Source organism: Camelus bactrianus, chromosome 10 (genome assembly GCF_048773025.1).
Source record: "Camelus bactrianus isolate YW-2024 breed Bactrian camel chromosome 10, ASM4877302v1, whole genome shotgun sequence".
In the NCBI taxonomy this organism is placed as follows: Eukaryota; Metazoa; Chordata; class Mammalia; order Artiodactyla; family Camelidae; genus Camelus; species Camelus bactrianus.
This window is the reverse complement of record NC_133548.1, coordinates 52,050,237-52,076,941: the sequence shown is the minus strand read 5'-3', so window position 1 is coordinate 52,076,941 and position 26,705 is coordinate 52,050,237. Positions and strand designations below refer to the sequence as shown.

Below are 26,705 nucleotides of genomic sequence, written 5' to 3'. Positions count from 1 at the left end.
ATTAGGCTCATCAACCTAATGGGGTTTGGGGTATCGATTCAGAATGATGAGCTTTATTAACAAAACAACAACAGCAAAAAAAGGTGGAATACCAAAGCTGTATTTCATTGTGATAAGGACTGTATAAAATTATATATGCATATGGGTGAACTAAAAGCAGTTGATTTGTTAAGGCAGGATTATGAGAACTTTTTTTGTTTTTCCATTTAGTCTTCTATGTGTACATGTAATGAAAATGTAAAATGTTGACGTGTTTTAAACTCATGTTTAGATGTATTTCTCGTTAGGGATGGATTCGTTCAGTCCGATCCCAGAAGGAAGTCTTGTTCCTGCATGTGAATGATGGGACATCTTTGGAAAGCCTTCAGGTTGTAGCAGATTCAAGCTTTGACAGTAGGTGTGTGTGTGTGTTTTTAAATCCTTTGATTTTTTTTTTTTTAATCTCCTCTACTCCCCATTTCCCTAATCCAAGTTTCACATTGCCCACTCAGTGATCTTTCTAAACTAATCTGCTTTTCATAACTTGGAGGCTCAAGTCCAGATACTTGGAATCAAGATCTTTTTCTCTCTATCTAACATGTTCACATGACAGTATGCCCCACCTATCCTTTGCTTGTCTCTTAACTGCATGCAGCTCTTAACCCAATTAAAGTTAAAAATGTCTGTCATTAAATATTTTAATGTTCTGATAGCAAGGTTCATATTAAGAGGAGGGTTACATGTAATGTCTTGTTTATGCTATTTTTTTGTTACTATAGAGAACTGGCTTTTGGGAGTTCTGTGAAAGTTCAAGGGCAGCTGGTAAAAAGTCCATCCAAAAGGCAAAATGTGGAACTGAAGGCAGAAAAAATTGAAGTTGTTGGAGATTGTGATGCCAAGGTATGTTTTGTGACACTTTTACGGAGGCTGTTAAAACTTAATGTAAAATACTAGCAATGTTTTAGGTGTAACTATTGGGAAGGTGGCACTTAAAATATTTTGATTGTGACTTCCCGGACAATTGAAACAGGTTGTAGACCTGAGGAATATGGAGAGAGCAGCATAAAGTATTTATGTAGGTGGCTGAGTCCCAGGAGTGAGAGCTAAGTAATGTTATTCTGTGCATCTCTGATGCGTCTCTGCAGTGCCTGTCACTGTTGAAATTTGCTACTTTTACAAGCATGCCTAGTCAGCTGTAATGACAAAGACATACTAGGGAAGACCACATTCTTAGGAAAGCTCTGCCTTGAAATGACTTTCGTGTGCAGCAGCCATTAGCTACCTGTGGCAGTTTAATAATTAATTAGTAAAAATTAAATTAAAAAGTCAGTTCTTCAGTGGCATTAGCCACATTTCAGGTGCTCAGTAGTCCCTACTATCGAGTGGTGGCTACTGTACTGTATAGCACAGATACAGACATTTCCATTTATCACAGAAAATTTTATTGGACTGTGCTGGAGTGTTACAATGCTTCAGCTGAACAAAGATAAGAAATTCTACTCTAAGACATGTTTATACCTGTTCTTGCAAGACTCTTCTGTTAGTTGCTTTTCATTTATAGCCTGCTAAAGAGGTTAGAGGGAATAAAATCATAGATTATCAATCCAGCTTCTTAAATTGGAGAGAATGAGGCCCAGCCAGGTGAAATGACTTGCATAAGGTCCTACTGCTGATTAGTGGCACAGATGAAGTTTATGTGCTAGCTGTTTGACTCCTCTGTGGTTTTGCTATACTTCCTGTCATCTATTTAATGAACAAAAAATGAGGAAATATAGGGGAACAACATTTCTTTAATTCACTTTTATTCTTTTGGATAATTAGAAGAAATTAAAAATAAGGAAAAAAGAAACAAATAGGCAATTTTTTTTAAAATGTTCTGAGTAATTTTCTAAGAAATTCTAATTGACATGTAAAATGAGGAACCAGGTTCTAAGATTTCTGAAAAATAGACCTTGGAAATAATTTGGAAGCCAGAGAGGAACGGAGATGGTAACCATTTTTATTTTTGCTTTTTTAGAGGGTTGCGTTATTATTAAAAACTCGCCACATGTTTTACTCTTCTTAAATTGTTCTCTCTTGGTTTCTATGGGTATTGATACTTTCCCCTACTCTCCCCTCTCATTTCAGTGTCATTTTTAAGTATTCAGACATTAGGGAGTTCTGAACCTCCTAGCAGTCCTTGTATTCCTATTAATGTGGTCATATTGTCACTTCAGTAAGTATGGGGCTCATTCCTACACGACATTGATTAGTATGTGCACAAGCCCTGAAAAGAATAGCTGACTCTGAAACAGTCTACCACTGTAGCTCTTTTACTTAGGTTCCCTGTTATGTTTTTTATTGACACTTTGATTTTGGTCTGAAAGTTTGTTCCTGTCTTCTCAATCTTGTAAAATGAGTGTGGGCAGGGTGGAAATTTTTCAGGTAGAATCGCAATTTCCTTTACAATTTTTATGAATATACACTGCTCTTCCAGATGACAGAAAGCTTTTGACCCTCCCTCATGTTCTGAGACAGAGTACGTGTTGATGAACAGTGATAAATAACGCTAATTGATTATGAATGCTTGTGGGCTTCCAGGACATTTGACTGATTTTAAAATTGAACACCAGCTGTGTGTATACAGCCATAGAAAACATAATCTGTAACGTCTACAGTATTCCAAACTGTGAGCCAGTGAATTATTTTACGTAATTATATCCTAATCTCTCTATTTGTAAGTAGTGATTGATAGCTAACAGATAAACATTTGATAACAAGTTAGCCTCAGTGGTTATTAAGTAACTTTGCCCAAGGTTCCAAAGCTAGTAAGTAGTAGAGCTGGATTCAAATGCACGTCTCTCTGATTCCACCCCACCGTTTAACTGACTTGTTAGAATTAATGTGGACCATATTCAGTTATATTAAGAAATAAGGAAAGCATCTTAATTTTATTCTAAAGCACTCACTACTGTTTAACAAATGCCCTGGAAACTGATTTGATAAAACAGTATCTTTGTAGCTTCTAACTTATTTTTCCTTTCATTGGCAGGATTTCCCTTTAAAATACAAAGAGAGGCATCCTATGGAGTATCTGAGACAATATCCTCACCTTAGGTGTAGGACGAATGTTCTGGGTTCTATTCTGAGAGTTCGCAGTGAAGCCACAGCTGCTATCCATTCTTTCTTTAAGGTAAGAAGCTTAGCTTCTAGGTGTTCTTGCTTATGAAGAAGTTAAATAACTGTAACGCTGGAGTATTATCCTGAAAGAACCAGTATTTTGCTGGTTGTTTATCACAAGCACCCCTTTTTGTGTGGTACTCGTTTTTTGGCTTACTTAAAATTTTCTCTTTATCCCTGGTTTTAAGCAGTTTGATTAAGATGTGCCTTGGTGCAGTCTTCTTTATGTTCCTTGTGTTTGGAGTTCACTGCATTTCTTGGATCTGTGAGTCCTAATTTTCGTCAAGTTTTCAGTCATTATTTCCTCAAATATTTTTTATGTCACTTGTCTCCTTTGGGGACTTCAGAAATTACCTGTACATTAGGCTGCTTGACAATATCCCCACTGATGTTTTCTTTTTAAAAAATCTTTTTTTCCTGTGTGTTTCTTTTGGATAGTTTCTTGCTGTCTTCAAGCTTACTGATCTTTTCTTTTTAAAAAATCTTCTTTTTCCTGTGTGTTTCTTTTGGATAGTTTCTTGCTGTCTTTAAGCTTACTGATCTTTTCTTCTGCAATGCTGATTTTTATTATTCCTGTCCAGTGCATTTTTTATCCCACACACTGCAGGTTTCATATCTAAGTGTTTGATTTGGGCTTTTTTTTTTTTAATGTTTTCCATGTCTCTGCTTAACTCTTTGAGCATACATAATACAGCTTTAGTTAAAAGTGTTTACAGTTTTCATAGCTATTTAATAACTTTTTATGTCCTTTTCTTCTAATACGTCCATCAGTTATAAGTCAGTTTTCATTGATTAATTAGTTTCCTTATGGATTGTGTTTTCCTGCCTCTTCACATACCTGCTAATCTTTGATTAGAAGCCAGACCTTGTGAATTTTACCTTGTTTGGTGCTAGGTATTTATAAAGCTTCTTAAGCTTTGTTTTGGTATGTAGCAGGGTTACTTGAAGGGTCTTGCTTTTATGACTTGTCAAGTAAATCTGGAGCAGTGCTCAGTCTAGGTCTGATTATTCCTCACTACTGAAGCAAAGCCTTCCTGAGTAGTTTACCTAGTGCCTTGTGAATTACACCATCTTCCAGTCTGGCTTGTGGGAACAGGTATTGTTACAAGCCACATGTGAGCACCAGGCACTGTTTCCTCTAATCATTTTGGATGATTCTTTTCCTGGCCTTGGATAGTTTCCTTACATGCATGTGCAGATCATTCTTCCACCTAGTACTGCAGGGTGACCCTCTACACCTCTCTGGAGTTCTCTGCACAACTCTCTCCTCTCTGGTGTTCTGTCCTGTGAATGCTAGCCATTTTGGTCTCCTTAGACTCTCAGTTCTGTCTCCTAGACTAAGGAGGTCTGCTTGGCTCCACTTTATTTCTCCCCTCTTCCTACTGTGGCCTGGAATATCTGACTGCAGTCAGCTGGGCTGCTGGTAGGGTTCACTGTGTTTGTTTCCTGTCTCTCAGGGGTAACTCTTCTTTGTTGTCTGATATCATGTCTTGAAAACCATTGTTTCATGTGGTTTGCTTGTGGGGTTTTTTGTTTTTGTTGTTTCAGATGGGAGGATAAGTATAGTTCATATTTCTTTCTCATGGTCTGGACATTTTATATATAGGAAGCCCTAATTTTAAAGAGTTATTGGTGTTTGTCATTAGATTGATCTAATGACTAAGGGCATTTTGTCTCATTTAGCTTTGCTTTTCAGCTATTTCCCCCAACCCAGGAAAGCAACAGTAGAATGTAGTTGGTAAGTTGATGAGTTGAAAGGACCCTCCTCCCGTGTGGATGAGAGGACCCCAAATACAAGAATGATCCAGTAGATAAAGTTCAGTGTTCTTCCATGTAGTTTTGGAACTCTTCCTAAGCCACTTCGCCAGATCCAACTCATTTACAAAGACTGTCTGACAGCATACCCATCCCTTGGACGGCATCCAAATTCATTCACGCAGTCCCAGCCCTGCTGTAGCATAACATGAAAGTTCTTGCTCTTTGAAAAGCTCCTTAAGAGGTAATTTCTGGTGTGACAGCTAAAGAACATCCTGGCTTTAAAAATGAGTAAAACAATGAAACTAAATCTCATTATACAATGTCATCCCATTATAGTTTGAAAGGGTGGATTTACATATGCTCTCATAAACCTTCTTATGCAAATTCCATATGGCTTTTCAGGTACTTGAACCACACACATGAGACATTTTTTCAGATGTAAAAATATTTTCCCCCATGTGACTTTAACAGCAGATAAAGTCAGTGGACCTGCTTGAATTCTGGAAGTTTTATGGATTTCTGGCCACTAGGTGGTGGTATTGGCAACCCATTAACAAGTGGGCTTTACCTAATTCTTACATTTTTTTATTACTTGAAGCTTTTAGAAACATGTAAACAGTTTAAAAATAAGAAACTAGAAAAATCTGAACTCAAAGCTAAATAAATTAAAATTTAAAAAACATTTTAAATGTTTGAAAATAATTAATTTTAGCCCTGTTGGTGACAGATATAAAGGTAGGTACTTTTTAGTGCTATAAATTCATTTTTTTAATTGCAAAGGCCTGGACAATAGAATCCTGATACCTCCTTCTAAGATGTTATACACTTATGTGTGTGACAGGATTGCATTGTGTAAAGAAATCATGAGAGTACTATAGGACACATTAAATAATAGTTACGTATTATCCTGTGTTTGGTGCTGTTTCATGATTTGTTGCTTTAGACTCCCTAAACGACGTTAAGACTTAAAATGTAAAGTTTTCAGAAATTTCACACCTAGAAATGTAGGGGGAAAATAGAAACTTGAGCAGTACCTTTCAGTTAGGATACTTTAAGGATCTGGGGGTTTTTGGTTTGAGTATCAAAAATGTTTACTGTATAACTTGCTTTGCTCATAAAATTAACACATTTGCTGAGAACTAAAACCTGGCTATATAGAACTCTCAAGGAGTAGGTTATTTACAAGAACTGAATTTCTCAAACAATAGGATTATCTTTTTAAGCGCCAATGTTTTCTAATTTCTAGTGGAAATTATCCTAAAATGTATCACATAGTTACCTGGCTTCCTGAAGTGAACCAGTAGAACAGAGTTTGCCCTTTCTTGGTGGGTTGAGGTTCTTCCTCTGAGTGTCAGGTTATTCCGTCCTCAATATAGTGCTGCCTTCAAAGCCTGTCACAGTGGGGAGTGTTCTTTGGCCCTCTGTTGAATGATTTAGACTGCTGTGTCTTTGAGTTCTTGTGATTGCTTCTTACAGGTTTTTGTTTTTTGTGGTTTTGTTTTGTTTCTTTTTTTTGGTCTCCTCTTGCCGTCACTTTTCATTGCCAGTGATGTGCCGTGGGCTAGCAATTGCTGTCATATTCTGTTTTTTGTTGAGTGTGATTAAATAGTGATTCTTGTTTTGTGTGTGTCAAAGAAAAATATAGTCCATGAGTCTTTGATGTGTACGGGCCTTAGTACGTGAGTTTTGTAATTTTCAGATGCTCAGGGCCTTACAAATATCTAGTCATACAAATATGTATCTATCAAAATATTTAGATATTTAGAGGCAGTAGGTAGACTCTGAATAACTGGGCCAGTATTTTTGGCCCCTTCTCTGGCCTTCTTATCTCTCTTTAGAAGCCCCTTTGTGGGATGGGATAAGTGCTGACGCTGGCATCCTGCTGAAGGTAGCCGGTGATAGTACTCTTCCACGCCTTGCTATTTTTTAAAAAATCTATTTCCCTGTCTACGTTCTCTTTTTGGGACTTTGTTCTCATCTCTTTGTTATTCTTCCTTTATACCCTCTCCTTTGTAGCTTTTTTTGGTGGTAATGTCGGATTTTGATATGATAAGCCTTGCTCGCAGTGGTAAGGCTTAAAAAGCTGGTGACACCTTTTGAAAGGTTTAGCATTATTTGAATATTAAGAATAATTCTCACTGCTTGAGTGATTTTTAAAAAAAGATCCCATACAGTTATTTTCACAAGATTTACAGTGTTGTTTCTTGTGGCAGTTGACCAGTTCTAACTTTGGCAATTATATTCAGCCGTTAAATTTTCTCCTCCCTCTTCCCCTCCCTCTCACCACCCTCATTTCCTTTGGATTTTTCACTTCCTTTCTTTGTTTACTGCACTCATGCTCACAGTTGCCTGCATTCGTGTGGAATAAATGATTCATGTCCATAATTCTTGGCTCCTACGAGATAAAAGTTTTATGCAGTAATGCTACTGATTCTGTTTCATTCATTCTCTGTAATGTGCTCTGTGCAGCACGTCTCAGGCACGTTGTTCCCAGATCAAGTACATATTTGAATACTTTCTGAGAATCCTAATTTATAACTTGAATATTTAATCAGTCTGCATCATAAGGCAAATTGTTGGCTGGATACTTTGTATCATAGCCAGAATACTTGAATTCAACTTTTTTAGGAAGGAATGGGCAGATTTGGGAGGACCCTGGTAATGCACTGAGATATTTTATATATCACCAGTGATGGCAGAATTTAGCAGAGATTAGATGTGTATATATGAACGTACTGTACTGATTTCAGGGCCAGAATGTTTGCATTGAACATGCCCTGTTCTGCCTTTGCACTGTTTAAGATCACTTTAGCTGCCTGCACCCCCACCCTGTAACCTTTTGCCTGCATCCATAGTCAAAATGAAAGAAGCATAACCTTGATGTTGCTGGGTTATTTCACTTTTACTAGCAACAGCATTTGTGGCTCACTAATGGAAACAATCTCAGACTTTGGAGCGGAAGAATTGCAGTTAGGTGCCTTATTAATGGACGGATATGCTGCTCAGAATCTCCCTTCAGGCAGAGAAAGTGCACAGCCTGTGCCATGTGTAGTCCACTATGCCATTAGTTTAATGACAGACTTCCCAAAAATCGTTTCTGCCTCTTTTGCTGTTTGTTTCTTCAGTCCCTGTTTGTCATCCTTAATTTATCTTCTTTTTGGTGGCTTGTTACAATTGAGGGTCTCATTTCAAAATAACTGAACTTCATATTGATCACTTTGCATCCTCTTAGCAATGTGGGCAGCACTATTATGCCGAAGCCTTGAGAGAGTGAGTGAGTGAGTGAGTGTGTGTGTGTGTGTGTGTGAGAGAGAGAGTGTGCGTGTGTGAAATCATTACCAGTGTCATGGAGAAGTGGGAGGAAGAAATGGCACCACAGAGAGACCCTGAGCTCCTAGGTTCCAGTCCTGGCTCTGCCACTGACTAGTTGTGTGACTTTGGCCTCTCATTAAATCTCTCTGGGCCTCAATTTCCTTGTCTTTGAAGTAAGGAGATTGGACTAGATATTGCTTAAGTCATTTTCTGATTTAAAATTCTTTGTGCATAGTAAACTCTCAACTTGATATTTCAATAATTTTATTTGGGAGTTAGGGAGGAATTAGATACGGCCTTCTCTTAGGGCTGTTTTAATGTAGAATAAGGTGTATGTTCTTGGAACTGTTCCCTTCCATATACTGAGAAAAGTGGTTTCTCTTTCTTTTCCAGGACAATGGCTTTGTGCATATTCATACTCCAATAATCACATCCAATGACTGTGAGGGGGCTGGAGAACTTTTTCAGGTCGAAGTAAGTTGTGCTTCCCATCTTGGGGGGTATGTTGCTCTCATATTTTTCATTTGAGGGTGTGCTTTAAATTGAGTGAGAGTTATGGAGATAGACCATGATCAGAACCTGACCTTTTTTTGATAGTAATCTTTGAAAAACATGTATAGAAAATTCACAGATCTTTGATTTCCTGTCCAACCAGTTGTATTACATACATTGTGACTGAAAGGAGTGGATTTTTAATTTAATACTCTATTTGCCTTCTTTATATAACTGTGAATTGATGAACTAGAGAAATTTGAAGAAATAATAAAAATTCTAAGATACCTTTTGTGTAGGTTCAACCCTCAGTTAATATTTCTGGGTGTAAATCTTATTTTAAGAGATAAGCTAAAATAGAGAAGTATACATGTGAATTTTTTCTTTTTCAGAATCTTTATAAATCATTTCATGAAGGCTTTTATTTTAATTCTTCAATTATTTTTTGAGCTCCTAGTATGGGCCAGCCATTGTCAGCCTGCTCTTGTTGCAGGTGATTTAAAAGTTAACCAGTTTTTCTTACTTGGAGGCAATTGAAACCCTCTCATTTACCAATTTGATAGCCTGTTTAAAGTCATCGCCCAGTGGTATAATAATTACAAAGAGAAATGTATGTTGATGAGTGGTGCTTTTGGTATTTCATTCATTCACTGATTTCTGTGTCGCTAAGAAGTCAAGATTCTTGTTCATACATTTGGGAGATTCCATCAAATGACAAGAATTGTATGAACTGCTCTCTCTGGTTCAGTATGTTCTCACTCCTGGTGATGATGTTTCTCTTCATATTACTGAGCAAAATATTCTCTGGGAGAAGTTGTCCTGATGTGTCAAACTCATTATTCGAAATGATAATCACATATAACTTGAAGAAATCTTGATGGTAGTTACCCTTGTGCAAAAAAGCAGAATAAAAATATTCTGTTGAACATTTAAAGCGGGCGTGTTATCTATATATATGAGTTCAAAGAAGGCAGCAAGTAATAAATACCTATGTAAATTTAGGTATTTAAATTGTACATTTTCTTCTAGGCATTTATGTTGTTTGTTTCCTCTTTGCATCGGAATAATCTTCTGAATATTGAAGTAAAGAGGAATTACCCACCTTAAATACATTTCATGATCCCTTAATCTAAACCACCGAATATTAAAAAGTAAATGATATGGAAGGAAAGGTATAATTTAAAGGCATTTTTACAAATATGAAGAGAATTATTAAAGAGATCCAAATTAAACAAGTGAAAAAAAATCTGTTATTACAAACTTAATGATAAATTTGGAGCTAACTACTTTGCTTCAGAGAAATCCCCTAAGCAAGTCTGAATGATTACAGTATGTGTATTTTGGCCTCTAACCAATTTAGGCAAATTACCAGGTAAGTATAAATGCATAGAAAGGGGGAAAATGTATTTCTGAAGCTAAACAAAAGAAAGGTGTTCTATGTTTGTAGTATTTCAGGGCCAGGTTCAGGAATTCTATGTAGTGGAATTAGACTTGTCTATTCGGAGTGTCAGAAAGAGAGGCTCTTAAATTCGTTGATCCTAGGCTCCTACAGTCAGGGTCTGAATCAGGTTTCAGCAGTCTGTGGTTTTTGTGTTATGACCTGCTGTCTTTGTTGCTTTCAGAAATTCAGCTCCTAAGACTTGTCTACTGTCCCTGCCAACCCTCTCTCCTTATTCCCACTTCACACGTCACTGTACTTTCAAGCTTCATGGTGTTGATTTCTTCCTGACTGCAGTAGAGTTATAGGGGTTTGTCTTGGCACCCCACTGTTAGGGTGAAGCAAAGAGGAAGTGAAGTGAAGTGTCATATCTAAATTCTTGCTTCTCTTAATAGTGCTCTTTTTCGCTCTGACAACAATGAAGTGTCAGTAACTATTTAAAGATAAGGATGCCTGGTACATACTCAGGTTTGAGGGCAGGAGTAAGATGCCACCTTGAAATGCAAAGTAAAAACGCATAATACACTGTTGAGAAGTGAATGGATGTCCCATCGTTTTAGTTTTTTTCTCATGTCCACTTCCTGCTTTAAGATTTTGGATATTTGTTTAGGTTTGGGGACTACTGAATACACATGTAGGAAGTTGCATTCAAAGAATTCATTTGTTATTCAGCAGACATTTGTTACCATCTGTGTTCAAGATCCTGTGCTAAATGTTAAGGGAGATATAAAGATGCAGTCAAGGTTCTGGCCAGTGAAGCTGGTGAGTTAGCCAGGCTTGATAGAGGAAGGAGCATGCTTTTCATTCACTCATGATGTTATTTATCCTGCAATATTCCTTGGTTATATACTTTGTCCTCTTTATCTTAAAGCCCTAGCTGAGTTCCTATAGTTATGTTTGAGCTTTACAATTCTGGAGTAACCATTTTGTCTCTGAGAAAAGAGATTAAAGGCAAGTAACTATGGCAAAAACTAGATGTTGATAGGAAGTAAGGTGAAACTGCTTTATGTATGTATTTGAGGTTGTAGAGTTACTCATCATAAGTGGTATCAAATCTAAAGAATAATTGTCAGTGAGGATTGACTTATTCAGAAACATCTTCAGAATGAATATGTGACTTAACTACCCTGGGGAGAGGATTCCAGGTATGGGAACAATGTGAGCAGAGTCAGGCAATTGAATGAGGGTGGGGTTTTCACTGGACTCTGGATGGACAGATTAGAAGATTCATATCTGTGAATCATAGGAAATAAAGTTGGCTAGCATAGGAATGAGGGAATGGAGCAGGTTTTTAAAAAGCTTTTTCGAGATATGTATTACATACCAAAAAAATCACCCACTTACATTTCGAAAGTGTTTAGTATAGTCACAGAGTTGTGCAGCCATCACCAGAGTCTAATTTTAGAGCATTACATCACCCGAAAATGAAACCCAATACCCTTAAACAGTCCCTTCCTGGTCCCACCCCTAGCTCTAGGCAACCACTAAACTGCTCTCTATTGATCTGCCTCATCTGGAGCATTTCATATAAATGCAGTCATATAACACATAGCCTTTTGTGTCTAGCTTTCATTTAGCACAAAGTTTTTGAGGCTCATACATATTGTAGCATGTATCAGTACTTCATTCTTTTTATATCCTGCTAGTATTCTATTGTGCACATGTCCAGCATTTTGTTTATTCATTTAGCAGTTGATGGATATTTTGATTTTTTCTATCCTTGGTCTATAATGAATGATGGTACTGCTGTGAACATTCATGAAAACATTTGGGTGAGCATATGATATCATTTCTCTTGGGTGAAATTGCTGAATCACATGAGCCCTATGTTTAATATTTTGAAAAACCACCAAATGAAAGTGGCTGCACCAGTTTACATTCCCACCAGCAATGTGTGAAGGTTCCAGTTTCTCTCCATTATTGCCAACGTTTATTATTGCCTGTCTTTTTTTTTATTTTAGCCATACCAAAAGGTATGAAGTGGTATTTCATTGTGGGTTTGCTTTTTGCTTTTGAATGTTTACAATTTATATGTTAATATATAATTCATATTTAAGCTTTGAATTACAATTCTGCTATGTCAAAGTATGGCAGATAAATGATCACACACTATGAGATTAAATTAGGCTGAGAAAATCTGGGAGTAATACTTCATGTAATGGGAATATTATTTAAGTCTAGAATTTGTACATTTAAATACTTTAAAGTGAAGAATGAACTGAAATCCTGTAAAATGGAACCGAAGAAGATTTGTAATTTTTTGTATCTGAATCTCATGTTGTGGGGATTCTTATACTGAATCTCATACTATGTATTGAAGTTTGGCATTAGATTGGCTTGCTTTTTTATTATTGTGGACCTATATATATAAAACATTAAAATTTATCAGAGTAACCATTTTTAATGCACTGTTCAATACCATTATATTCACAATGTTGTACAATCGTCATTACTGTTTCCAAAATTTTCCAGCACCCCAGCAGGAACTGCGTAGCAAAAATTCCCTATTCCCTATTCCCTTCACCCTCAGCCCCTAGTGATCTGTAATCTACTTTATGTCTCTGTGGATTTCCCTGTTCTGGATATGTCTTATAAATCATGAAGTACATGGCCGTTTGTGTCTGGCTTCTGTTAGCATGTGTCAGAATTTCATTTGTTTCATTTCTGAATAATATTCCATTGTATAGATACACCATATTTTCTCTAGCCATTTACTCTCTGACATACATTGGGTTGTTTCCACCTTTGGCCATCATGAGTAATAATAATGTGAACATTCGTGTACAAGTTTTGGTTTGAACACCTGTTTTCAGTTCTTTTGAGTATATATTTAGGAGTGGAATTGCTGGGTCATGTGAGGTTCTATATTTAAGTTACTGAGAAACTGCCAGATTATTTTCCACAGTGGCTGCACTTTGTTATATTCCCAACAGTGATGTATGAGGGTTCCAGTTTTACCACACTGTCACCAATTCTTGCTATTTTCAGCTTCTTTGGTTACAGTCATCTTAATGATGTGAAGTGGTATCTTGTAGCTTTGGTTTGCTATTCCCTAATGACTAAGGGTGTTGAACATCTTTTTGTGTGCCTGTTGACCACTTGTGCATCTTCTATGGAGAAGTGTCTATTTCAGTCCTAAGCCCATTTTTTAATTGGCTTACTTGTCTTTTTGTTGTTGAGTTGTAGGAGTTCTTTATCTATTCTAGATACAGATCTGTCTTTCCCTCTCTACATCAGCAGTGTGAAGCCTCTGGGTACTGTGCCTCAGGGGCACAGCCTTGGTGCCCGCAGTCGCCCAGAGATGGCATTGATTCTGGCAGTGCTCTCTTAGACTGTTCATTTCCTAGACCACATCCAGCTCTTAAACTCCACCAATTGCAGCTCCTTGCTCTGTTGTTTTCAAAAAATATTCAGGGACATAATTGCTTTACAGACTAATCCAATCAAACTCAGGTTCCTTTAACGATACACTTCCCATGGTCAGTGTTTGAAATTTACTCTAGCCCCGGAAGATCTCTTCCCAGCTGTCTCTTTCCATTTCTCTCCAACAAATTGGCAGATCTACAGTTTAGCTGTTTATCTCCAATGAATCTGTCAGTCTCCTCCCAGTGGCCTTTCATCAAAAACACTGTTTTTAAGAGCACCCTTAAATGTGAACTTCTATACACTCTGTTGCAAATGAAGCCAGTTCCTTTGGGAAGAGATTTGAAAGTGATTTATGGCTACTTCTACCCCCAGAGAAAATCTTTGAACAAGGGCCCTTGTCTGACAGCAGAATCAATGGATACTTCTAAGTGATATCTCAATTTAGGGGTTGAGTGCCCAGTTGAGTGGCTGTCTGCAGCCTCAGGTCTCCTTGGCTTGCCTCTGTTAGCATGGACCCCCATACCCCATGATACAGGGCATAAGAATCCAAGTCTAATATTCTCAGCAGTGCCTCACTCAAGGCAGAGCCTCTGTCCCCAGGAGCAGGCACTGGGCAGAAGAAGGGCACCCCCACCTTTCAGTCACACTCACCCAGAACTTAGCTTCAGCAACAGGTAGCTGTGGGCAAGATGAGAAATGCTGGCACACTCTTCCTCCTGCTAGGATAGTCCTTTTACTGGGAGCTGGTGTTCAAGAGAGCCCTGTGTCCTTGACCTGATCCCTCTGGAGTGAAGGTTCTGTCATGCTGAGCTGTTACAAGGGAAGAATGAATTTAAACTGCCACCAGCAGGGTGTGCTGTTCCACATCTTTGCCTGTACCCAATATTTTCAGTCTTGTAAAATCTCACCAATCTCATGGTTATAAAATGGAATCTTGTTGTGATTTTAATTTGCTTTTCTCTGATAACTGTCAAGATTGGGGATTTTTCCTTCTGGTTGTTGGCCACTCATTTCTTCTTCTATTGTGTTGTCTTTTGATATCAGTGTTTTTATATTGTAGGTGTCAGTTTTTTATTGAGTATGCTGTTGCAAATGTTTCCTCCCAGTTTGTGGCTTGCCTTTTTCTTTCTATGGTCTTTTGATAAACAGAGTTCTTAGTTTTAATGTAGTCAGATTTCAATCTTTTCCTTTATGGTTTGTGCTTTTGTACTTTGTTTAAGAGATCCTTTCTGTATTATCTCCTGAAAGTTTTATAGTTTGTGCCTTATACATGTATGTCTTTAATCTACCTGGAATTGAATTTTAGTCATGATTTACGAGTCCAATTTTTTTTTCCAAAATGGATAACTAATTATTTTAGTACTGTTTATTGAGTAGTTCATTTCTCTTCCTGGAATCACAGTTGCCAGCTCTGCCATAAATCGAATTTCCATGTATGTGTGTCTATTTCTGTGTGCTCTATTCTAGTCCATTAGTTTATCAGAATATCCCTGTGCTAGTACCTAACTCTCAATTGCTGTAGCTCTTTAATAAGTCTTTTAATGGGTAGAAAGGCAAATCCTTCTACCTTATATTAGGAATTTCTTAGCTATTCTTGATCCTTTTCTCTTCCATTTAAACTTACAAATCATCTTGATAAGATCCAAAGAACCCTGTTTGCTCTTTAATTGGAATAACATTGATTCTGTAGATCAATTTGGAAGAACTTGTACCTTTATGGTATGAGTGTTCATACCACTGGACATAGTATATTACTCCATGTATTTAGGAGTTCTTTAATACCTTTCAGTAGAATATAATAACTTTTTAAATGAAGATTGTGAATCTTTGTTACATTTATTCCTAGACACTTTATATTTTTGTGGTGTTATAAATGTTCTGTGTATCTTTGGAAAGAGTGTTTTTCAGTTATCAGGTACAGTGTTCAATATGTGTGTATTAGAACAAGATTATTAATTGTATGCACATATCTGCAGCGTGCTTACTGACATTTAGTCTTCTTTATCTGCCATTTGCTGATGTGTTAAAATCCTCGGGTATATATTTCATTTTTTTCTCATAGTTTTTGCGTTATGTATTTTTCGGCTTATGTTACTGGTATACACAAGTTTAGAATCACTTCTTGGTGAAATCACTTGTTAGTTATGTAGTGGTCCTTTTTCTTTCTAGTACTGCTTTTTGCCTTATCATCTCTTTTGTTTGATATTAATTTAACCATACCAGCTTGGTTTTGATGAGCATTTGTCTGGCATGGTTTTTGTTTGTTTGTTTGTTTGTTTTTTAACTGTCATGCATCCTTTTATTATCAACCTTTCTTTGTCTTATGTGATTCTTGGAAACAGTATGGAACTCAGATTTTTTAAAAAATATTTAATCACTAAGTCTTTGCTCTTTTTACTGTTTAATTTAGTCTACTAATGTTTATTGTGATTGCTTATGCATTTGGATTTTTAAACCATCTGATTTTTTTTACTTTGTACATTTTTCCTTTTAAAACAATTCCTTTCTTTTTTGCCTTCTTTTGAATAAATTAAAAAAATTTTTTCCCTAGTTTCTTTTTTCCCCACTGTTAGTTTAAAAGAGACTGTTGAGGGTAAAGGAGAATGGAGAGTTTAAGGCAGCGATTCTTAGTCTCTGCTGCGTGTTGAATTCACCTAGGAACATTTAAAAGCATAAATGCCTGGATTCTGCTCCCAGAAATTCAGATTACTTGGTCTGGGATACAGTATGACGTGGGGAATTTTAAAAGCTTGCAAGTGCCTCTAATATACAGTCAAAATTGAAAGGTACTGCCCTTGGAGAAACTCTTAAATATGTAACATCAAATGTAGACACAGGCTTAAAAAGCTTGATGATCATGACCAACACCCTTTTTCTCCCATACTCATAACTGCTTTACCTTTAGCAACTAGGAGAATCACTAGCTAGTTCAGTTTTTTTCTGGCATATACTTGTATGCACAGATTTGTATTGTATCATATGTTGAGAATTTTTAATTAGCAGTTGCTTTTTTAAGTTCAAATGAGCTGGTCCTCAAGAAATCTTTTTTTATCCAGAAGATAAAGCTGACACATAAAATTGTAGACAGAATAAATATTTAATTGAGTTTTGTAAGGGTAATCTGTATAGAAATATTAAATGTCAAAGCATGGTTTTCTAACAAGAAGAAACTGAGTGCGGGAGTGATCAGAGATATCCGTGGGACAAAGTAATCAGTTTGTGATTCTTTTTGATATTGCTGTCTTTGATTTTTGCCCCTAACTTGACTTTCACTTTTTGCTTACAAAATAACCCGGATTCATTCCAGGTCCCTTTCCAGAAAGTTAAATTGATAGGAGTTTGGGGAAGGGAGAGGCCTGTGGTGAAAAGCAAGCATCTAGGGTGAATCAGTGATGTACACTTACTTAATGCAATAATTATTTTTTCCCAATATTGAGTACATAACATGTACTGGGGATATAGTGGTGAAAGAGTACATGGAAGTCTTTTTCTTTGAGAATGTATATCCTTGTAGAAGGCACACCAAGTAAAATATAAAAGTAAAATCTGTAGTATGTTAGGTATGGTGGTAACTGTCTCTGAAGATAGTTCTCTAGTGTACTCTGCTTCCCAGTATTCATACCATTCTTTTCCCCCTCCTGCACTTTATTTGGGCTGATTGTGTATAGCCAATAGAACGAGGTTGAAATGAAGCTTCCTTGGCTAAGTCATAAACTTCAGTTTCTGCCTTAGGTCTTTTGGAATGTGAGCTTTAGGAGAAGCCCGTATCTGTATCTCTGTGCTTTGAGCTGGCCCAAACTAGTCACGTGGGAAGGCTAAGTGGTGAGACAGTGATTCCCAGCAGTTTGAGCCCTCCCAGCTGAGGCACCAGACCTGTGGTTGAAGAAGTCATCTTGGATGTTTTGCTTGGTTGAGCCTTCAGATGACTTCAGTCCCAATAACCATTTGACTGTAACCACATGAGAGACCCTAAGCAAGAACCACCCAGCTGAACCCAGGCAACCCACAGAGTCCTGAAAAATAGCATTATATTGTTGTTTCAGCCACTACATTTTAGACAGCGTTGCTCAGCAGTGGATAATCAGAACACATGCTGATTAGTACTCTGGAGGAAAGAGGGGGAAAAATGATTAGAGGGAGAAAGGGAGAGAGGAATTAATTTTTCAAGTTTAAATTGGGTGGTCAGGGAAGTCCTCACTGAAAGGATATTCAAACAAAAACATGATGGATGTGAGGGAGTAATATTGATACCTGGGGGAAGAACATTTCAGTCAGGAGGAACAGCAGGTGCATAGGCTCTGTGGCTGGAGCTGCCTGAAGTTCCCAAGAAATAACCACAAAGGCCAGTGTGGATGGAGCATAGTGAATGATGGGAAGAATGGTGGAAACTGAGGTCAGACGGTTATGAGGGGTTGGGAGTAGGTGCCCATTATATAGGGCTGTGATAAGGTAAAATACTCTTTTTTATAACAAATATAGTGTAATAATCCCTTTTCTCTCCTGAAATGAAATATAGGTTATATAAGCTTTTTATTCACTTAATTTAAAGAAGAAAATACCACGTTCCCAGCTTAATATAAAGAAGACATAAAGTGAAAGTAACATAATTAGTGTATTTCTTTTATGTAAATACTATGGTGTACTAAGTTTAGAATACAAGTAGCCTTTATACAGAGTGGCTGACCTTAAGAGCTATAAATTAGGACTTAAACAGATGTGTTATATTGCTGACTCAAATACCATAACACTGTTGCTAATGGTGATTGGATTTTGTGAAATGGTGAATAATTCTTGATAGAGTTCTGCAAACAAAGTACGGCCTTCCCTTAATTTACATGAAGGTTGCATTCTGGAAAATTCAGAATATATTGAAAGAACAAAATTCATATAATTCACTAACATGAATGTTCCATGGAATATTTGAAACTCTGGTAGTACCCACTAAACTGCAGTACCTCTCCTTAATCATTGTAATACTCAGAAACACGCCCACTAGGAATCTTGGATACAGGACTTTGCAGGCCATTGGAAGAACTGTAACTCTGTGTGAGATGGCAAGTCCTCAGAGAGTTCTAAGAAAGGAGTAACATAATCACTAGTGTCTAAATGAGACCATTCTGGCTAATGTATGGAGACTAAATGGTAGGTTGTAAGAGCAGACGAAGAAAAACCAGTTAAGAGACTAATGCTATAATCCAGGTGGACAGAAGATAATGGTTTAGACCAGAGATGAAATGGTAGATCCTAAAATGTGGTTGGTTTCTAGGTGTATTTTAAAAGTAGGTTTTGCATGTTAGTACCAAGGCACATTTTTGTTTTGTTTCATCTCTGCTCTTGGCCTGTATTTTCCCAGAAGTAGTTATGTTAACTAGTTCACCTCTGCTAGAGACCTTTGAACTTTTAATATGGAGGGGATTTTTTTTTTCTACAAATGGCTATTTCCATTGCTAATTGAAGTAGAAAATGGATTTTCCTTTTTGTTTTAATGTGAACTTGCATATTGTTAGTACATAAATTAGGATTCATTAGAATTCAGTTAAGTACTCATAAATGAAATGAAAATGTGAGTTTCGTAAACACTAGGAATTGATAGAAACACTTTTGAGCTTTTACTCTTTACGGCCAATGCCATTTGATTGTTTTGGTGAATGGGTTTTTGTTGGAAATTGGACATTTATTTTATGGATACTATCCTTGAAGGAAGCATTCCATGGCATTTTTGACTCAGGAGATACTTTTATCCCCCAAAATACGAATCTTGGATAATTTTTGAATAGCATCAAAATGATGAACTTCATAGATTATCCTTAAGAACCACAGCCAGAGGTAAAGGTAAACAAACCTTTCTGGTCCAAGTGTCAGTAGCTTGCTTTACACCTCACAGGAACTTCAAGAAAATATGTTGTCTTAGTTATAATTGGTTGGATTCAATTTTTATATTGGGAGGAGGTGTGGGAGATAAGGGACTAACTTTCATAGAATGAAATTTGATAAGGATTTATAATGTTTAGTGCAGGTTTGTTTTATAAGTATTTGTGGAGGGTTTAGTGGTAGCCAAGTCCTTTAGGGGGAGTAAAAGAAATATAAAATAGTCCTTGCCAAGAAGGACCTTATGAAGAGATGGGTACATACAAAGTTGAGTAACATTGTAAAGCGGTATACAGTTGAGTGGTAGGAGATTGGTGAAGCATTGTTTCTCAGCAGGGAGAGGGGCAGGTACATTCAGAGGGAAGATGCAGAATCAGCACCCAGGGTGAGGATCACTAAGGCAAAATGGGGAAACGAGATCTGTTAGGTTTGAAGAGTATTGTCAATATGTTTTTCTGTTTCTGAATGTTTAATGGAGTTTAGTGGGAAGGAAGCCTGGAAAGATGATGGATTAGGACAGAATGGAGGACACACTGCAGAACCAGTGATAGTTTGTAAGCGTGGGAAAGACTTTTGAGGAAAGCAGTAAGACTAGGTTAGCAGAGGGAGAGAGAGCAGGCGGTATTAGGCCACTGGCATAAAATCTAAATAGGAAGTGATATGCACCAAGTCTTGAAGTAATGGTAAAAATAGAAAAGAAGGAACAAAAGAGGTTTTTAGGAGTTAAAGATGAAGTGTCTGGAACCAATGCTTCATGATCAGAGAGGGCTAAAGGGGAATTTCTCTGATAAGCAGTATTCCAAATTTGCCATTACTACCTGAGTATTTCCCTCACCTCCTCTTCCCAAGATTTTCACTTTTTTCCTTTATCACACTTAAGTAGGAGGAAATGTTCATTTAGTTGATGTGTACAAGTGGTTTAAGGACTTAACTCTGGACAACAGATTTCCCTTGTTACAGAAGGGCCAGAAAATGGGATAAGAAGGTAGTAAATGGACTGGGACCATGTCATATTCATCTCTGTAGCCCTAGTCTGCAACTGGTAAGCCAAAATTACTGTTTTTGAATGATAGTGAAGAAAAATGTATGATACATTTCCCTGACTCCTTTACATTTGGGAGCAAATTGTACTTTGGGCAGTTTGCACTGTGTTGCTTTTGTGAAAGAAAAGAAAAAATAAATAAGGCAGCATTATTTATTCACCTTTTGTTTTGCCCCAGCTTCTCCCTCTGATCTTGCAGACTCCAGATGTCTTCTCTTGTTTCTTTCCTTGTTCTTTCGTTCTCAGGCTGCTCAGCAAGAAAGCAGACTGTTTACAAACAGTCTAAGCTAATAACTTCCTTTCCTACTGATCAAACATTTGCCAAAATGAACCCTTTCTTAGGGCTAAGAGTGGGTGTTCTAGTTAGTGGGTGTTCTGGAATGTAAATGGATCCTTATTTTAAGAAAGATTATTTTTATGCTAGAAGTTCAGTGTACACCAAGATACACATATTTGTAGCAACTGGAAAGTATGGAAATATAAACTGGACTTGTTGGAAATTATTAGATCAGTGAAAGGCCTACGTATAAGGCTTGTTGGTAGCAGGAGCATCTCGAAAGTAACGAAAGCAGCCAAGTCGAATGCAATTACTGAGATGTTCCCTTGGTGTTAGCATTCATCTGTGAGATGCAGTCTGACGGCTTGCCATAGCAGTTCCTATGGCATGATGGCAGCCCATTTGAGACACAGCTCAGTGGGGAACATAAAACTACCAAACCACAAATATTTGGGGACCATGTGGCAGATTTAGTTCCTCTGTTTTGTTTTACATGATCGGAATTCTATGCTTATGAGAGACTAATACACTTTTTCAAAAAAGCATTTTGAATCCAACAGCATTATTTGTACTTCACTGGAAAAAAAAAATAGGGGAGCTACCTTATATATTAGAAAGATGAGTGTACTAGAAGCTGAGAAATCTGTATTCTACTACTGGTCTTGCCAAAAACTGGTTTTGTATGACATTTGGCTTAACAATTAACACAAAGCTTTAAAGCTTTAGGGTCTTTTTTCTTTTTTTAAAAAAAGGGATTTCTGTTAAAGTCTTGTTTAATGCAGGGGTTCTTTGATTCTTTATTATCTGTATCACAAAAGGCATAATCTCTCTGTAAACCCTTAATTGGGATAAAGAGAGAAAATAGGGTATTCACTGGTGATGTAGAGCTTGGAGATGGTGAGTACTGTCCCTCTCCTTCATGATCTTTAACCAAAGGAAAACGGAGTAATGGCATGCTGTTTTGATTCGAGACCTCTGAAGTTTCTGTGCCATGCCGATATGCATTCTGTTCTCAACTTTTCCTCTCTGGGATTATGAGTAAATAGAATAGGGGAAAGTGTGGGGATGGTGAGGACAAAGTAAAAGATGGGAAAAGAGTAAAAGGAGATAAAATGGGATGTGTGTGCTTCAGTAACTATGAAGGTGAAATAAATTTTCCGTTGTTGATTATATTGCTTTTCACTACTCGGTTAACTGCTGATAACTCTCTCCTTGCTACATATTTTACATGGAGACAGACTGAGATTTGTGTGGGTTTTTTTAATTTCATTCCCTTGAGACTTTGAAACTACTTAGCTATATTTGTTCTGCTATGAGAACAGATAAATGGAGAGCAATTCAAAATATTTATTTAATATTTTCTTGGAAGTCCTCGAAGAAACAGGAAGGATTTTAGCCCCCATAATATGAAACTTACTGGGATATACACATTTTAAAATTTTTGGTAGTTCTCGGTTTCTTTTTTTTTCTTTTTTTTTTTTTTTTGGCTCTGCATTTTCTGTCTTCAATTGGCAGAACAACCTAGGGCCGCCCCCCCTCCTGAAAAATTATATTGTACAGATAGAGAAAGACTGGGTTGTTACACTAATAAACTTTACATGATCAGAGAAAGATGAGTTGAATCTTAGAATGTTAGAGTGGAAGAGACGTTAAAATCATCCATTGTGATTTTCAAATGTTTTTGCTCTGAAGTCTTTTCCAAGCAAATCTTATACTGAGACCCAATATATAAACTAGATAAAAGTAATAACTGTTTATCAAGCAGCTCAAATCTGCATTGTTTGGTTGATAATTTTATACCAATCACCTATATAAATGTCTAGCTAAACGATAGAAAATTACGAGATTGCAGGTCTTAGTTATATAGGACTTTGTACATATTGCAGGATAACCCTAACTCCTGCCGACTAAGTGCCCTCAGATTGCCACAATATTTGCTAGAGAACATTATTATCAACATTGAGAAACGCTAGTCTATCATTTCTCCCCAGGCATCTCACCCAGTTCCAAGGCTTTGTATACCACCTACTGAGTGACAGCTGTAAACATATATCCAGCCCCAGTGTCTCTTTCTGATCTCCAGATTTGTAGAATCAACTGCTTATTTGACATTTTTCCTATAATGTCTAATATATATTCAAATATAATGTCTTAAATTTAACTCTAGATTCCTTCCCTCCAAAACCTCTTTCTCTTCTAGTTTTTCCCATCCGAGTAAAAGTTACTACTATCCACTCAGTTTGCTTAAGTAAAAAACCTGAAAGTGAAATTTAATTCATATTTCCCCTGTCTTCCACAATCAGGCATCTAATTTATCAGTAAATCCTGTTGGCTTACCTCAACATAAATCCTGTCTCTCCATTTCTGTTTTCAGTGTTACCTGTCTAATTCAAGCCACTGTCTTTTCTCACCTCGTGATTAGTCTCCCGACTTACACTCTTATCCTCCTACTGTCTATCCATCATTCAGACACTAGCATAATCTTAGTATACATAATACCACAACCCTTCTTAAACCATTTCAGTGGTTACTCTGTGTTCTTGAGATAAAATCTACACTGCTTATCATGATCTATAAAGGCATTTCAGTGGTCTCGCTCTTGCCTTCCTTTCTAACAGAATCTTTTAACCCTCTCTAATGCTTGATCCTGTCAAGCTACAGTAACCTACCTGGAGTATTCCCAGTTCCAAGTATAGCAAATACATTCTCATCCTTCAGGTTCCTGTTTGCATGTTGCTGCTTCCGAGTACTGCCCTTCCCATTCCCCCCAGCCTGACTCACTCACCCCAAATTGTACTTGTCTTGTTTCTTTTTGAGTTTATGTGTTCATTTTCTTTCTTCCCCATTAGACATTGTAAGCTTTCAGAGAGAGCTGTCTTATTCATTGTTCTGTCTCCATGGTTTAGCAGTGCCTGGATGAGTGAATGACATGTGTATATAGGTTACTGTGGAAGTACATAGGAGGGTCATCTTTCCAAGCTAGGCACTGAGCAGGTGTTAGGATGGCTGTTAGTAAGAAGGCTTCATGGATAAGTGATTTATGAGCTGAAACTTGAAGGATAAGTAAGGGTTAGCTATGTGAACAGAAGAGGAGACTTCTGGGTAGGGGGAGGAGTGTACTGTGTACAGTGATCCAGAGAGGTTAGTAAGAATATTTTGTGGTTAAACAAGACTAGTGTGCACAGCATGAGTATGGATTAGAGATAGAAAGCTTTAGAATGGTGAATGCCAGAAAATGAAATTTCTTTTATGCTAGTTCAGGGGGGACTATGGGGAATCATCAAGGGAATTTCTGTACTGTTTTCAGAGTTATCAAAATTTTAGTTCTATAAAGATTATTCTGACAGGAGGCTTAAGATTTGATTGGAGGTTTTCAGTCTATGAGACAGTGAGTCTTCTGCCTATGGTTTCTCCTGTTTGGATGTCTTCTATTTATTAAGACTTTATATAGGACTTGATTGTGTTAAGAAACTCACTTTGCTTCCTGTTGAGGGGAGACTGTTTGGTACAGCCGTTCCCCAGACCCTTTACACTGAAAAGTTATGGAGGACCCTGAAGAGGTTTTGTTTACGTGAGTCATAGTCTGTTGATCTTCACCACATTAGAAATCAAAGCTGAGGAGAATTTTAAATATTTATTACTTCACCTAAAATTAACTGTAATTAATTCATTATATTTTAGCATATATAAAATATTTCTGTGGAAAATACATACGTTTTCTAAAACAAAAAGAATTTAAAGAGTGGTATTATATATGTGTGCATTTCATTAAAGTCTGATTAGGATAAGACATCTGGATTCTCTTATTTGTATCTGCATTCAGTCTGTTGCAATACGTTGTTTTGACTGAAGTGTATTAAGAAAATCTGGCCTTATATAGATATATAGTTGGAAAAAGCAGTGTTCTAATAGCTTTGTCAGATGATTGTGGCTGTTCTTCTTTGATACTCTACCGCAACTCAATAAATGGTAGTTTGTTAAAGATTAGTTACAATGTGGAATCTATATTCAATTATAATGTACTGATCTTTCTACTGACTGTTGCTATGCCTGGAATACTCTTTCCAGTTCATATTATAACAAATATATTTTCATACTTTCATACCCTTTACATTAAAATCATTTGGTTTAACTTACAATTAGAGTAGGTCTTTAACCCACATGTAGTTTTGTAGCATCATACATTGTTATTTGGGAAATACTGATTTTCTGAGTTATGCAGATCTTTTAAATGTCAGCATTTATATTCATTAATATCACCCTCAATCTCATCATAAAAGTCTTTAAAGATTGGGAAGCTATCAAGTTCACAGTGGCAGTTTCACATTTTTCAAAATCTCAATTTTTGCTTCAAATCTCAAACTTTATCATTGGTAAAAAAATATCAGTTGTTTTCCTCATGACAATAGGCTCCCTTTATTCACTTTTGAGAAAACATCAGCCTAATATTCAAGGCTGAATAATGACGTCAGGCACTCTGCAGTGAAAAGTGGTGTTCCATGACATACAGCAGCTTGCTTAGCTCTCAGCACAGTCACATAAGTGCTTTACGTGTTCTTCCTGTTCTGTCACACCAAATATTATAAAGGCATGTACTAAGGATCAGGATTTAACAAAATCAGCCACTGAAACAGCTTCTTAAAAGACATTCTTTAGTGAAACTGACTTTTCCTGTTGTGAGCACATGGTGGTGGAGAATACATACAGTGACTATAAAACAGTTCATCCCACTGCCATGATTTGAACTGAGACACCAGCAGTTTTACCCACTGCTGTTGTACCGTCAGTGTAAATTTCAACACAGTGAAAAAGACAAATAACTTATTACTATTACTATGAAAGTAGTTTTGACCTGATGAACCCCCTGAAAGGATCTTGGGAAACCTCAGGTAACCATAAACCACACATTGAGAATCACTATTTAGATATAATGCAGTGTGAAATCGTATATACTGCTGGTGGCAAAGGACATTGGTATAACTACTTTGGATAACAGTTTGGCATAATCTACTAATGTCAGAAATATGCGTACCCAATGACTCAACAATTCTATTCCATACAATCACATAACACTAGATAATGTACAAAAATGTACATAGCAGCATTATTCATATTAGTTTCAAGCTGGAAACAACATGAATATCTATAAACTACAGAACAGATATGTAGTAATAAATTCATACAATGGAATACACTCCAGGAATCAAAATGAATGAACTACAGTAACAGATAACAACATGGATAAGTCACATCTACAATTTTGAGTGAATGAAGTCAAACATACTATATGACCACTTTTTATATTAAGACAGAAACGGAAAACTGATATAAAGTTTTCCCCCCAGCTTTAATGGATATAATTGACAAAAATGATGTTTAAATTTTACAGTATGGTGATTTGATATACTTACATATTATGAAAGGATTCCTCTCGTTGAATTAATTAATATGTCCATCACTTCACAAATTTACCTTTTTTGTGGAGGGGAGAAAACTTAAATTCTACTCGAAGCAAATTTCTCTTATACAGTATGGTGTTTATCAACGATAGTCATCATGTGTACATTAGATCCCCAGACCTTATTCATCTTATAACTGAAAGTTTGTGCTCTTTTACCGACCTCTTCCTATTTCCCCCACCCCCTGGTTCCTGGCAACAACTTTCCTGCTCTCAGTTTCTATGAGTTTGACTTAAAAAAAAGAAAAAAAAGATTCCACATGTAAGTAACACCATAAGGTATTTGGCTTTCTTTGTCCAGCTCATTTCACTTAGCATGACGCCTTGAAGGTTCATTCATGTTGTTATAAATAAGAGGATTTCCTTCTTTAAGACTGATTAAATCCTCTGTGCATCTGTGTGTATGTGTGTATGTCACATTTTCTTCTGTACGTCTGCTGACACTTAGGTTGTTTCCATACCTTGGTTATTGTGAATAATGCTTTTATCAACATGAGAATACAGATATCTCTTCAAGATAATGATTTTGTTTCCTTTGGATATAGACCCAGATGTG

General features: G+C 36.8%; 1 protein-coding gene across 7 annotated transcripts in view; it reads left to right on the top strand.

Annotated features, from left to right (window-relative positions):
• NARS2 (asparaginyl-tRNA synthetase 2, mitochondrial) overlaps positions 1–26,705 on the top strand; it is a 109,288-nt gene that overhangs the window by 3,292 nt on the left and 79,291 nt on the right. For 5 of the 7 annotated variants that reach the window (XR_006721210.2, XM_074372739.1, XM_010973446.3 and 2 more), the window contains exons 2-5: positions 288–397; positions 759–879; positions 3,011–3,151; positions 8,602–8,682. Coding sequence is in view for 6 of the 7 variants with exons in the window: in XM_074372739.1 (XP_074228840.1) it covers positions 288–397; positions 759–879; positions 3,011–3,151; positions 8,602–8,682 (453 nt within the window). In the remaining variant the exon portion in view is untranslated. Of the gene's footprint in view, positions 1–287; positions 398–758; positions 880–3,010; positions 3,152–8,601; positions 8,683–26,705 lie in introns of those variants that run through there. The other 2 variants (XM_074372740.1, XM_074372741.1) reach the window with 2 other exon arrangements.